Below are 14202 nucleotides of genomic sequence, written 5' to 3'. Positions count from 1 at the left end.
TACACCCCAGCCCTTACATTAGGTTTTCGGGGTTTTTGTTTGTTTTGTTTTAAGTGAATGTGGTGGCTGAGGGGGTGGGGGGGGGGAAGATGGCTCAGTGATAGAGATCTTGCTTAGCCTGTGTGAGTCCCTTGGTTCCACCCCCAGCACCGCAAATAAGAAACAGCTTTGGAAAGTGCTTCTGATGTGCCCAGCCCAGTGCTCGCTATGTTTCACATCACCTGGCTCCCTTACAAAGAAGGGCGCTAAGACGATTCAGTGAGTAAAGGCAGCTGTTGCCAAGCTTGGCCAATACCCTAAGTTCAATCCAAGGACCCACACAGTGGAAGGAGAGGAACATGTCCTGAAAGTGTCCTGTGCCCTCTACACCAATGCTGTGGTGCACAATGCTTCCCCCCACATGCATACACAAAATAAATAAAGAAGCCACAGTAGTCAAGAAATGCTCTCAAAAAGGAACAAGTTTGATTCCTAGCCGGCAATTCACAACCACTTGTAACTCTGGTTCCAGGAGGCTTCCCAGACACCAGAACACACGTTCACAGACCCACCGTTAAAAATATCACCTCTTAGAGCAGGGTGGTGGTGGCGCACACCTTCAATCCCAGCACTTAAGAGGCAGAGACAGGTGGGTCTCTGAGTTCAAGGCCAGCCTGGTCTACAGAGTGAGTTCTAGGACAGTCAGGACTGCCCCACAGAGAAATACTCTTGAAAAAACAAAAGAAAAAGAAAGGAAAAAAAAAACCAACCAAAGAAACAAACAAACAAAAAGAACCTATGAGGAAAGTGTTTTCTTTTGACTTTCAAGTAATTAATGGACAAAATGGAGGACAGAGAAGTGAAATCCTTTAGACAAAGTCACCCAGGGTGAAGTGGGGGTGGTGGTCTGGAATCCTGACTGGAAACAGGGTCAGCTGTCTGCTTTCCAGGCAAAGAGGGAAATCATCTGGAGAACCCAAGTGAGCCTGCAGGTTCCAGGTGTAGGCCTGTTCTGACCATTTGTCTGCCCTGGACTAGGGTGGCATGAAAGAGAGGGAAGCAGAGGTTAATGGAGGCAAAGTGGTGCCCCTAGCAGGTTGGGCTGAGCAATAGAGCTTAATACCGCTTCACACAGCTATGACAACAGTAAAACCATTAGGAGACATTAGCACTGCTGGGAGGACAGACAGGTGCAGCCAGTCTTCCCTCTGGACAGAATCTGGGGTCAGGAGACTGAGGCGTAAAGTAGGGTTCCACAGATAAAGTTTACATGGGGTGAGGGCAAGACGGTCCTGCTTCCAATTGTGACTTCTATAGTAGGATCTCCCTTCAAACACTGCAGTCTCAGGAGCAATCAGGACAACCAGGACACTGAGGGCACGTGGACTTCTTGTGGACACTGCGGCGGTCGCAATCTAGAAGAGATGCCCATTGGTGTCCCCACCCTCACTATTCCCTTTTTTGTTTTGTTTCTGGTTTTTCCAGACAGGGTTTCTCTGTGGAGCTCTGGCTATCCTGGAACTCACTCTGTGGACCAGGGCTGGCTGCGAACACGGAGATCTTCCCGAGCTCCGGGTTTAAAGGCGGGCATGGACAGCTCTAAGTTTCCCTCTTAAGGCAGTCACCCCCCAGTTTCCAGGCAAAGCCAGCAAGGTGCTCCTGAAAATGGGTAGAAGTGGGCAGGGTTGGGTGGAAGATGGGATCTTTTTCACCACCCTCTCTGTCGTGTGCTTTCGGCAGGGGAGCTGTTTAGTCTAATTGTTGTTACTGGTTTTCCTACAGAGTCTGCGTGTTATTTCATTACAAAAGGATGAAAAAATAAGAAAGGGGGAATGGCAGCAAATGGGTTATTCTGTGACAGAGACAGGGTGTGGCTCTCGGTGCCCACAGCACCCTCTGGGAGGGGACCGGGCCACTGATAGGTCGGTCGGTGCCTACTGGGTAGCCTGCATCCCTTCCTGGGACCTGACTGTCACAGCTCACTGCATGTCCCTTCCCTACCTCCTTTAAGAAGATACGGCTACCATCTCTACAACCAAGGGTGACTTCAGTCCTCTGTCTCTAAAACAGTTTGTGATAGGCAAAATCCTCTTGTTTTGAGTTTTTGAACCCAGGCTGGCCTTGAACTTGGGGTCTTTCTGCCTCTCCCCTCCAAGTGCCAAGATTACAGTATGGGCCACCACCCCAGCAGGAAATAACACCTCTTTTAGGACACTATTCCCCATATTTCCAGCTCCCTGTGGTCACTTCGAAGACAACTGGAGCCATGCTCTTTGGGGAGGTCTCTGTAGAGAGTGTCATTTAGTGTAGTGGGGGTGCCGGTGTCAGCCCCTGGTATTAGGGTTCCATATTGCTAATATCTGACACAGAGAGGGACTAAGTTCCCAGCTGCAGAAAAACCCCAGCCCATCTTCACCATCTCATCAGACAAGATGAGGCGCACATGCACCGCCCTACCTCCCCGTTATCTCCTGGACATGCAATGTTGGAAGACCCCAAAAGGAATGATTGGGCAGTTGCTCCCCCCCAAGTGTATGATTACACTGACCTTTTCTACCCTGGCCCGGTACTGGGGACTGACTGCTTTTGCTTTCACGTAGCTCACATTAGAAGCTTGCCAACACCACAGGTGTCAGCCATTGGCACTCGGGTCAGTGATGGAGTGAAGCTTTGTCTCGGGATGTGAGGCGTGACAGGGCAGAACTTAGGCCAAGGTAGGCTCTGGAAGAGAGAACTTGCCTGAAAGGAGGACCCTGCTCTGCCTTCACTGTGAAAGGAAGAGGCTACTAATGCAAGGATATGTATTTTTAGTTTCAACTCAAGCAGGAGGATCAGAGACTTCAGGTCCTTGGCCCCTTCCTTGCTGCTGTAGATAAAACAATCGAGTGAGCAGAGTGATTTCTCGTTTTCCCTTGTGCCAGCCATAAAGCAGGGACAATAGTGCTGCCTGCTGCCTGTGAGACAGAGGCCTTGAAACTCCTTGCTGTTCATGGGGAGGTGAGGAGTGAAGGGGGGAGAGAGGGGTGCTGGAGATTGACATTTCCCAAGGAAATGTGGGATATTGCTATTGCTTCACCCGCTAGAATGCAAGGAGGGTTTGCCCTTTGATCCCCCTCTCCCACAGACAGGGGAAACTGGTATTCTGAATCTTCTCACTCCCAGCCCCAGCTGCAGTCAGCTCCTAGAATACTTGGGGACAACGACTCGACTCCTGCAGTCTTATTGTGGGAGTAGCTTGAGCCAGGCCAGGACAATCAGTCTGTGCGTTTTGGTTAGCTAGATACTTGCCCAACACTTGAGTGTGGCTGTAAGTTTCCCCTTCTCCATCAGCAATGGAACTTCTCACATTCTGTCTCATACAGGCTCTGTCCTCCCTTGACCATAGGGCCTTTGTGTAGGTTCTTCCTATGGTCTGGAACTTTTCTTTCTTTCATGTCTAACATCATCTAAGGCATCCTTTGCTGTGGGAAGCCTTCCCTGACTCTGCCGCGGACCCTCCGCTGGACATCTTGAGTACCCAAATCCACATATCCTGGAGGGCAAGCTTCATAGCAGCACCGTTCGGCCCCATTTGCTAAGCTCTAGAGCCTGGCTCACAGGAAGGGCCCCATCTTTGTGAAGCCCTCACCCCCTGCCCTTGTACCAATGCAAGGGAAACTAGAGTAAGATTTTAAAACCAAATAAAACCTGTCAGGAGCATGGAAGAGAGGTCACATCTGCACACCACACTGACCACACTGGCCTCAGCAGCCACCCAGATCCAGTCGCCTGCCCCGGAGAGAAGAGGCCATGTGGTACTGCCCTCAGCTGTCTGAGTTTTGTGCCTGGCTCTTTGTATGTCAGAAGTGACACTGTGATGGTTATAGAAAAACAAAGGCCACGATTCCTCCTGAAAAGTCACCAGGGATCTGTGCAACAGGACTGAGATTTCCTAAATATTAACACAATGACATCTTGAGACTGCCACCCCACAACAGAAAAACCCAACTCCCCTATCCTCCCATTCCCCTAGCCCCCACTCCCTCACCCTGCACACACAGACTTTGACTGCAACCATCTAGGACAGGTACTGTTGGAGGAGGGGGAAACACAGACACAAGAGGCTGACCTTCCAGAGCAAAGGTGGCTTCCTTCCTTTAGCCTCTAGGAACCGGGGTTGTGGGGTGGGGGCAGCTCTGCAGGTCAAGCCAAATAGTGTGAGTGCTCACAGTGAGCAGCATAGGCCCAGCTGCTGCACAGACTCACCCTGCCACATCCAGGCCCAGCCATGAGGCTCCCCACCTTTCATGCTCCCCCTACCCCACCCCACATATACATGTTCACATTCTCAAGGAGGCTTGTAGACAAGACAGCATGGACCCAGAATTCTGACCTGGATTCCAAGCTCCCCTTCCTTTAGTTTTAAGCCTCGGGGACTTGATATCAGCAGAGGTGGGGGCACCTGAGATGAGGTGAGGAAGGAGTGCCCTGATTTTGGTGGCAGCAGAGGGAGAAGACAGCGCTCACCCAGATTTTCTTTGAAAGACAGGCTATTTGCTTTGTAAGAGGTTACCAAATGGGCTGTGTGGGACGACGCAAGCGCAAACGAGGTGGAGTTTTGGAGCTTGTTTTCATGGTGCCTCACATCCCTTGGCAAACCGCATCTGGAAGTCTTGGACAACCAGGGAGCCCCAAGGCCTTATCTAGCCTGGGCCACTGTCCAAGGCCCATCTTCCTGGCCTGTCTAGGACCCAAGAATGACAGAGGCCACAGGCAAGTAGCCAGCAGTGCAACAGACAGAGGGGAGGACCTGAGAGTCAAGGCCTGTGGTTCTGGAGCATCCCTCCCTTGAAGGTCCTTGGGGGAAAGCCTGGCAAGGCTGCGTTTTAAGACTTCAAAAGACACCCCCAGGAAGGGTGCGGCGCTCCCACCCTCCTGCTGGCGGTGGGGCCAGATGACCAGATAAGGGTCTCTTTGATTTGCCCGTTTATACAGGCTGCTGTGGCCCCCAGTCCTGGGAAGACTCGGTCAGCCACAGCCAGGCAAGGTCAGCCCGCCTAGAGAGCAGGCACCTTACCTGCTCCTGAGAGTTCATCACTCGCAGCTTCATCTGCTTCAAGTAGGTGGAGGTGAGGGGCATGTTGTAGTCAATAATGCCAGACACCAGAGGGGACGGAGGCTCGTTCTCTGCAGGAATAACAAAAGGAAACTCCTTTCAGTCCATGTCGGGGTAGAGGGTGGGGGCAGGAGAAGATGCCTCCAGGAAGGGCAGGGCCAGTGGTCACTCACTGGTCAACGCGGTGTGCAGCACACAGTGTTGAAAATGCTTGTGTCATTTTTTTTTTTTTAAGTGAGACTTGTGTGTTTCAAAAGAAATGGAAGGTCTGGTCACATGGCCCTGCAGCAGCCACTCCTTACAGGCAGGGCATCTGCGCTGTGCCACAGCCCCATTTACCACAGGGCACAGCTCTGCTCAGTCGGGCCACCTGCCAGGACCCTGAAGGCATTAGGTTTCCAACTCTGGCCAAAGTCGGCTCCTCCTGGTAAACACCTGACTCTGCCTGTCCCACTCCAGCCTCGGCCCCACAGTGCCCCCCACCCCCCATCCCCACCAGCACCCTCTGGGACCAGATGGCTCACAGATCTGAGCCAGGCCCCCAGTGCCATCTACCCTCCCAGATCCTGGTGCTGCCATAATCGCATGCAGAGGAGGATTTTTCTCTCTGCTGTCCTGAGGATCAAAGCTACGTGTGTTTGTTCTTTCTGTAGAAAATCTGCAATGTGCAGAATGGTGTGGAGAAGAAAATTTAAAAGCGTAATTGCATCAAGCAGCCTGGCATATGCCCTGTTTATTTTCCCTTGTACTTCTCTTTGCCTACTTGATATCATAATGCATGCAGAGAATTACGGTTCAGTTTCTTCTCAAAAAGGGTATTTAATTTAATTATTTATTTTGAGGCAGGGTCATGCTTTGTATGTAGCCTAGGCTGGCCCTGAATTCATGATCTTCCTGCCTCAGTCTCCTGAGCAGTATAGGTAATTTTTTTCCCTTAAACATTTTGCCATGTATATTTTCTCATAATTTACCTGAGCCATATACCCTTATGATTGATTAGGTATGGGCTAGTGTAACCAACACTGCAGAGAACATCTCTGGGAATAGATACTAGTCTGTATGCTAATCTTTTCCATCACAGAACTATTCTAAGAGATGGAATTTATGGGTCATATCGTAAAGATGACTCGAATTTCTGCTCAAGGTGGCCATGACATCAGCCTGGCTGCCTATCCTCTGGACCTCTCCAGGTTGGTTTTATTGTAGACTTTCCATCATAAGGTCTCTACTTCATCAAAGGGTGGGATCCTAGTGGAGAGGAATGAGAGCAACTTCCCCACCAAGCAAAGCCTGCCCTCCTCTGTCACCACCACAGTCAAGAGCCAAGCTGTGGCACACGCAGATGCCAGGGACAGGCTGCAGGCAATCACAGGACCATTTGCTCCCCTTATCCCTCCAGAGCCAGCACCCAGCTACAGACACCTTCACCCATGCAACACCGTGCAAGTGAAAAGGCCGCAGAAGGACAAACATGTGTGAGTAATGTCCAGGAAGTGTAAGCACAGTGCGTCTAAAACGGCTCAATGAAATATTACTAAGACAGTTCATCTCTAAGTCTTTGGCTGCAGTGAGAAAAGGAGAGAGAGCTTCTGAAACACGGGGGCAAAGTCACCCCAGTTCCCCTCGATCCCCCACCAAAAGAACAGAAGAGAAGGAGAATGGCCCCAGACCAGACTGGGCCCAAGACTTCTGTATACCCTTTCTGTAGCTTGTATACGAAGAAATTATAACTAAAAATGTTTGCTGGCCACCTAGGAATCTGGAATACAATTCCATACTGATTACTCTGACTCAAAATGGTAGTTATTGAATTCATGCCAGCCCACTAAAAAAAAGAAAAAGAAAAAAGAATGTAGCATCACCGGTGCCAACGAGTCACTTGAGTTTGTGTTCTTGTGGCCTGCCTCTACACCCCCTGAATTTCACTTCCATACTCGGTTCAGACCCCCGAGACTGCACTGATGTGCAGGAGCACTGTGTAGAAGGTAGGGAGGGCTGGTCCTTATTTCCCACCTTTTCTGGGTGGGGCAGGGAACGCTGTATACATGGGCCTCGCTTATAGGAAAACGGAGCTGGTCTTTTCCTCAACAGACCACCATTAACCTAGAGTTGATTTCCTTAACTCCAGGGAGCTTTTAAGCCCTGCTCTGCCAAGACAGATTGGGTTGGAGGCAGCCCAATTATTAGATAAACCATTCCAGGGACAGTGAGATGGGGGGGTCACAGACAAGAGTCACGCTCCTGTCTCCAAATCATGGCACTTCTGGCTGAGAAGTGCGACTTCACTTTAATTCCTTCAAAGGTGAAGTTGTCCAGTATGAAGTTGTTGGACAACGTGGAGGTTGTGAAGGGCCACCCACCCACACAATGGCCTTGGTCATCTACACAGGTGAGAAGTCCTGAGACAGCTTACACTGTACCTGAACGCTAGAGCTGCTTATCAAGAAGCAGTAAGAAAGCAGATGACAGTTTAGCCTAGGGAAAAATAAGAAGCAGCAGCAGCATGGCCAGGCTGGTGAGCTGTAGGCAGAAGGGAAGAGTTTTCCCTGGTTTATGCTCCCCAAAATCTCCAGAAAGCAGAAAATGCTTCTGGGACCCAGAAGGAGCTGGGACTGCTCTGGAAGAGGTGGGCGAGACCCCTGTGGCAGGGAAGCAGACAAACAGCTGTCAGAAACACCTGCGTTGGTTGCTATGCAGTACTTAGTCACCCAGTTCCAGGAGTGAGCACTTTGTTGGGGCAGCAATACAAAGGTGGGCAGAGGACATTCCCAGTGAGGAAGGGAGCCATGGGGCTGGCGTGGGAGGTCAGAACTGGCTCATCACAGCAAGGAGAAAGGCAGAGGGCTGGGGGAACCACATGAGCTCTGGATATGGTGAGTGGAGAAATAACAGCCGCAAGACTGATGGATACCCACTGTAATGATGCTCACAGGTGGGAAAGATGCCACGCCAGGCAAGCTAAGGCAGGGTGTAAACAGGAAGAAGGGAATTCTCTTGGCTCTCTGAACAGAGTGATCCTCTGTGCCCAGGCCATATTGCTTGATGCTACTGCACTGGATGCTGTTACTATGGAGAGAGGAGAGCTAAGAGGCATCACCTACAGAGGCTAAGTCATCCAGCAGGCTGCTGGAAGAGAGGCTGAGGAAGCTCCCCGAAGCAATGTTTCAGCACCTCCTTGCCAAGGAAAATGGAAACCAGCCCAAGTGCTCAGCCTAATTCTCTGGGGCTCTGGAAAGGATCAACAACTTGGGCTCTGCCCAGGATAGAACAGGCCAAGCCACACTCAGCTCCACAGTGGATACAAATGGTACCTGCCAATCAACACAGATTCCAAAAGGGAACGACCAGTCTTCACATTCTCCAGGCGCCCATTCTCACAACCTTTTACCTAAAGAACTCCTCAGTTCAGAGATGACAGAAGTGTCCAAATATTGGCCGGGGGGTATAAGAACTCTATTGAGCACTGAAGGGCATGTGCAAGAGGAGCAGAAAAGCCACAAGACCAGCCAGCCTTGTGGAGTTCAGACACAGAGACAAAACAGGGATCCCGAGCCTCGGTGGAAGGAAGGTCAACGGATTGGCGAGCTCTAGGGGCCTGCAGAGTGGGCACTTTTTACACATTCACATCACACACCACTCATATTTACTGTTCACTGCCTGAAGGGGAAAAAGAGGCTGAGAAAATAGGAGGCGTGGACAGGGTGAGGTAGGGTATATAGGCATCCATTAGAGTCAAGAGCACCCTGGAGTAGCTCAAGAAAGCTTTTCAAAGAGCATGAAGTGGATTCCTCAGCCAAGAAGAACTGAGCATGTCCTAAGGACTCCACAGGGACCCAAAGGCTCCAGGAGATGGGCCCCTTTTTTGCAGCTAGGACAACACTCCCAGAAAGGTTATGCAGCTTCCCACTGTCACACAGAGTATGAGAATGGGGAGAGAAAAGGCCAGCCAACAAGACTGAGGAGAGCCATGGGCAGGACGGGACCGGAAAGCACAGGAAGCTCTGGAAGGCCAGCATGGTCCTGGGAACTACAGAGAAGTCTGGCTTGGTGATTCACATGCTCCCAAGGAAGCAGAAGCCCAGCCCACGTTGTTCACCGTCAGCTCAGAGTTTGCAACCATGTCACAGTAGAGAAAGCAGGAATGTGCCCTCTGAGGCTCCTCTGCCCAGGAAGTCAGGCTGCTCTGAAGATGAGTTCCCCTGGGATTGGCTGGTGAGTTTGTGGTGTAGAGGCCCTAGAATACAAGGACTTCCAGATCCACTGTAGCTTGCTTTGTTGTAGGGAGCTGGGGGCTGTTGGGCCCCACACTCTGCTGGGGACAGGCCACTCACTGGGGCCACTCTGCTTCCTCCTTTTCTTTCCAGCATGAGGCCAGGAAGCTGGGCAGTCTACCAGCAGCCTCCAGAGAAGACTCCATCCTGTCCCCTGTCCCCACTCCTCCCCACCTTCCTGGGCCAAGAATAAGAGGCCTGCCTCTGGGGGAAGGGAGGGCTAGCAGGCAGAGATGCAAGCTGACAGAACACATAGGGTAGAGATCTCTCCTGCCAGGGAGAAAACTGGCGACAAGGACTTAGATAGGGGCTGATGCCCCAAGTCATGGAGCAGAGAGGGAGCCATTCAGACTCCAGACTTCCTCACTAGCAGCCTTGAAATCTAGCGCATGTGTGGACCCAGCTATTTTGCTGAGAGTGGGGGTTAACCTTACCGTTATGGCCACTGGCTGCGAGTCTAGGTGGGGAGGGGAAGCCACCTGGGCTTGAACACCACAACCTAACAATGGAATCCAGGTCGCAGGCCCTGCACAGTGCGTCCCTCCACTCTGCTGACAAGAAAGACAGTTTTGCTGCTTTCCTCTCTAGGGAGATGGGTGAGGGAAGCCTGGATGAGTGATTTCACCCAGCACCTCTTGGTTTCCTTGGCTGTATGCCAGGGCTGACAACTCATGGCTATTATGAGCAACAGATTCTCAGAGAGGTTCCCTAACCTGCTGTGGGACACACAGCAGGAACAGGACTGTACACCAGGACCCCTGGCCTGGTGCCTACTCTTCCACAGGCTGTGCGCTGTCTGACTTCCTGTAGCCCTCTCTCTGCAGTGGGAAGGTCAGCTGCCCAGGACTGAGGATGGGCAGGCACCTGTCCTCTCTCCTGTCAAGACAAGCCCAGGAGAGAGGTTCAGCACATAGTCCTCAAGCTGGTTTAGATTCTATGCAATTCCCAGCTGTGAGCAGCCCCCCTTCTCCTCCTTTCTGGGGTTTGGAGGTGGGAAGGACCCTCCTAAGGTGGAGGCAACCAGTGGAGAGGGAGCAAGTTGCTGCTAGGCTCCTGTGGACCTTGCAGCCTTTGGGGAGGAGCACCCTCCTCACAGTTGGAAGCTGAGCAGGAGAGCTGGGAGGCCAACAGTCCCCCAGGGCAGCCTTGCCTCTGTTCCTTCAGGCAGCAGTTTTGTGCCTGACTCCTCCAGTTGCTATGGAAACAATTAGGGCAGGAACAGGAGAGGACCAGCATACTTGGGTGGGCAGGATACAGGCAGTTAGCACTGGGCCTAAACCTGTAGTGTTGGGCGTACACAGAGAAAAGCTCTCCAGGCCCACTGGCAGGGCCAAGGATTATCTTGGCTTGACCCTGGGGTCAAGTTATATGTGATAGTGTGCCAAGCATCCCTTAGGGTCACTCTCCCATGTTAGAGCTCAAGTTTTACTAGTCCTCAGAGTAAGGACACTTCCGAACCCCAAAGACAGAGCTGAGGCCTACAGCCTCACAGCCTGGCCCAGGAGCCTGCTCTCAGCAACAGAAGAGCATTAATGGGTTCTGGTTAATGTGCCTGACAGGCATCCACAGACTAGTGATTCCCAGGCAGCAGATTCTCTTCATTTGGTGAGTCAGCTGGTATCACAAGTTGCTTAGGTGCCTCAGGGGCACACATAGGAAAACCTTGCCTACTGCCTGTGCTCCTGTAACCTGGCTATCATCACATGGCTGACATTTCCTCCCTAGGTGGGTGGAGGCCACAAAAGTCCTATCTGGATAAGTGGCTTCCTCTCCATTCCTACTTTGTTCTCATGGTCAGGCCACTGCCCGGCCCCCCTTGCCCTGCTGACCATGGCTCATCATTTGCAGGCCTGAAGCCAGAAGAGGCACAGCATGTTATGGGGGAAGGGCCTAGAACTCTGATCAGTGTCCCTCCAACCCATGACACACTAGAGCCATGAAAATGTGCTGGCCTGTGTTACAGTTAAAGCCAGCTGCATCTAGATAAATCTGATGGGCTGTTATGGTTGACAGGGTGGGGAGATATTGAATGGGTACCTTTGATGTTCTCATTGGGCTGAACATAGCAAGGGGCAACTTCATCTACTCACAAGTGGTCTGTCCATTTTCAATTCTAATCAGGCCTCACTGGTCTACTGATTGGAGGTCACATGGCTGTGCACAGGGGCGGGGGAGCAGACTTCAGTGAGGACCCAACACTAGAAGGTGTTAAGGGCCAAAGGGTAAGAGGAACATGACTCATGGAGTATGCGTCTCTCTTCAGAGACCAAGACCCGTGTGTATGTGAGAGGAAAAACAGCCCCAGGGGCAAGGCCCAGTGGCTTGGACAGCAGTGTGCCCAGAGAACAGGAAGGGGACCCATTTTTTTCTTTTCTTTTCTTTTTTTCTTCGGTTTCTCGAGACAGGGTTTTTCTGTGTATCTTTGGAGCCTGTCCTGGAACTTGCTCTGTAAACTCCTGAGTGCTGGGATTAAAGGCGTGCACCACCACCACCCAGCAAGGGTACCCATTTCTAAACAGAAATGAGGAGGGAGGAGAGAGGCTAGCCTAGGCCTTGAAAAGCAGGATGGATGGGTTGTTGACTTAAGTAAAACAACGTTAAAAAAACAACCCCCCCCCCCCGAAACAAATAATCTGTGTAGTGGTGCACACATAATCCCAGCGTTTGAGATGCCGAGGCTGGAAGGCTGGGAGTTCGGAGTCAGCCTGGGCTACACAGTGAGACTCTGTCTCAAAAACAAATAAGCAAACAAGTAGTTAATTAAAAAGTTAAATGAATCCAAACAAGGCTTCTGGGGCAGTGCCACCAAGCACACTGGCTTCTGGGAACAGGGGCCCCCACCTTTGGGCTCCGGGCCGCTGGAGTTAAAGTGCATCCTCTTCTGACATTCTGTGCAGCTCATGAGGAACCGAGTCACAGCCTCTCTGGGGAGGAAGGCGTAGGTCTCCGCGATCTGCCAGAAAACAGTTTTCACGTCATGTGCCACCTTGGAGGCATCTGAGTCACCAGCAACAAGGCCAATGGCCTCCATTCCTTGCTGTAAGATGAGCCACTTGTTTGTTAAAACTTGAATAAAGAAGATTAAAAACTGCAAATGAAAAGCATTTAGACATTTAATAATATTACTTTAATAAGTAATACTCTTCTTAGAACATTGTATTGCTGCCACTAAGGGGTGAGCTTACGAACGTTGCTCTAGAATACAACCTCTGCTCCGAGATATATAAACTAAGACCCACTTCTACTAACAGAGCCCAAGGTCCACCACTGATGTCCTGGGTAATTCACAGGCCAAGAGCCTTTTCCAGCAGAGCTATTGGAGGCTGATTTGGGGGCAACCAGTTTTCCACACTGTACTACTTGGGGACCTTATGTTCATCCTTGTAACTAAAGATTCAGCTGAGGTCACACAACTCTTGAGAGGCAGTGCTGCAGGTCACACCATCCCATAACAAGGGAGGCGAGCTGGTGAGGGAGGAAGTGGAGACCGAATGGAGAGAACATGAGAAGGCTGGGTAGGAAGCAGGAAGGGTGGGTGTGGGCCTAGAAATCTAGTAAGAGGGTCAACTTTGCTCTAGGTTTTGGGAAACTTTCTGGTTCTTCTTTGGCTGTTCATGTGAAGCCATTGATCCCCTTCCATGCTGCCGAGAGCCCGGTTCTCCCGTTCCTCTCCACTAGGGGGCAGCATCACCAAGCATTCCTGTCCTTACAAGAAAGTTGGGTTAGGGCTTTGGGGCCACTCTGGACCGCACTGGGTCTGCCTGTGGCCAGCACACAGTCAGCTTCTATAGGGGCCAAGGATAAAGACTCAAGGGTATTCTAAATCTCTGCTGCTAGAGGAAAGGAGAGCTGGGGTATGTAGGTGGCTAGGGTGAGCTGCTGTTCTGCAGCAGCTCCCTTTGACAAACCTTCAAGGCTCTCAGCCCAGCCACTGGCCTGCTAGTTCCATGGCTACTCCTGCCAGCTGCAAACTCAAGTTAATTTTGGTGACACAGTTGTTACTTCTCAGCTGATTTGAGGCTCTGCAGAGCAGGCAGTCTCTTTGATGAGCTATCTCCCTTCTAAATCCCCTGCCTGATTGCCTTGCTCTGGAGGTCAAGGACAAGGGCCAACCCTAGCATCTCTGGCTGCAGCCACAAATGGAAGATCCACAGTGGAGGAAGAAGACAAGGTTGGGAATAAGGGATGGAAGGTGGGGGTTTTCCGCTAGGAAGGTGGGCATCTTCATCCTTGCCTAGAGACCTGAAGTCCCTTTCAGAGCATGCTGATTGGGAATCGTGAGCTTGACTGTAGAAGGGCAAGAGGAAAAGAGAGAGGTCCAGACAGAGCCAAGGGCCAGACTGACTGGCCAAAAGATGAGGTCCTGGACACCCCTGAAATACTGCTCCCAAAGTTGGGCCTCAGAAGGACTGAGTGGATGTGGGGAAGAGAGCCATAGTAAGCTGGAGGAGGTGGAGGCTCACGCCAGAGTCTAGTGAAGCCTCCCTGCTCACCTGCACTGGACAGTCACTTCAGAGGACTCAACAAATTCCCCTGGCCCAGCTGCTCTACTTAGCGCTGCACACAGGATGAAAATGGCTATTCTTGCTGCCTGGCCTGCAGCATACACAAGAGTCTATTTCCAGCGTGGGATGGTGACCAAGACGGTCTCCTGGTCTTGGCTGTGCCATGGGAATACATCTTACGACCCTGGGTCCCACAGGGGAATGAGAGAGGTGAGAAATCCTTGGAGCTATCAGAGGGCTGGGCAGAGCGTGGAAGGAAGCCTGGGGAAGCAGTTCTGTATGGCCAGAGAGACCCACACAGACAACACACAGTCCCTCTTCTCTTATTCCACCACCAGCATCTTTTGATTCA

General features: G+C 51.4%; 1 protein-coding gene across 2 annotated transcripts in view; it reads right to left on the bottom strand.

Annotated features, from left to right (window-relative positions):
- The window catches only part of Nol4l (nucleolar protein 4 like), a 118583-nt gene that overhangs the window by 53709 nt on the left and 50672 nt on the right, over window positions 1-14202 (bottom strand). For both annotated transcript variants that reach the window (XM_041670359.1, XM_041670360.1), the window contains exons 3-4: window positions 12187-12298; window positions 5036-5145 (exon numbers count right to left, since the gene is read on the bottom strand). In XM_041670359.1, coding sequence (XP_041526293.1) covers window positions 5036-5145; window positions 12187-12298 — 222 coding nt within the window. The remainder of the gene's footprint in view (window positions 1-5035; window positions 5146-12186; window positions 12299-14202) is intronic.

The sequence above is a fragment of the Microtus oregoni genome, unplaced genomic scaffold, assembly GCF_018167655.1.
Source record: "Microtus oregoni isolate MIOR12 unplaced genomic scaffold, Mior012 000020F_ref0000438, whole genome shotgun sequence".
Taxonomy (NCBI): Eukaryota; Metazoa; Chordata; class Mammalia; order Rodentia; family Cricetidae; genus Microtus; species Microtus oregoni.
The sequence above is the reverse complement of the archived record's forward strand: the minus strand, read 5'-3'. Positions and strand labels throughout refer to the sequence as shown.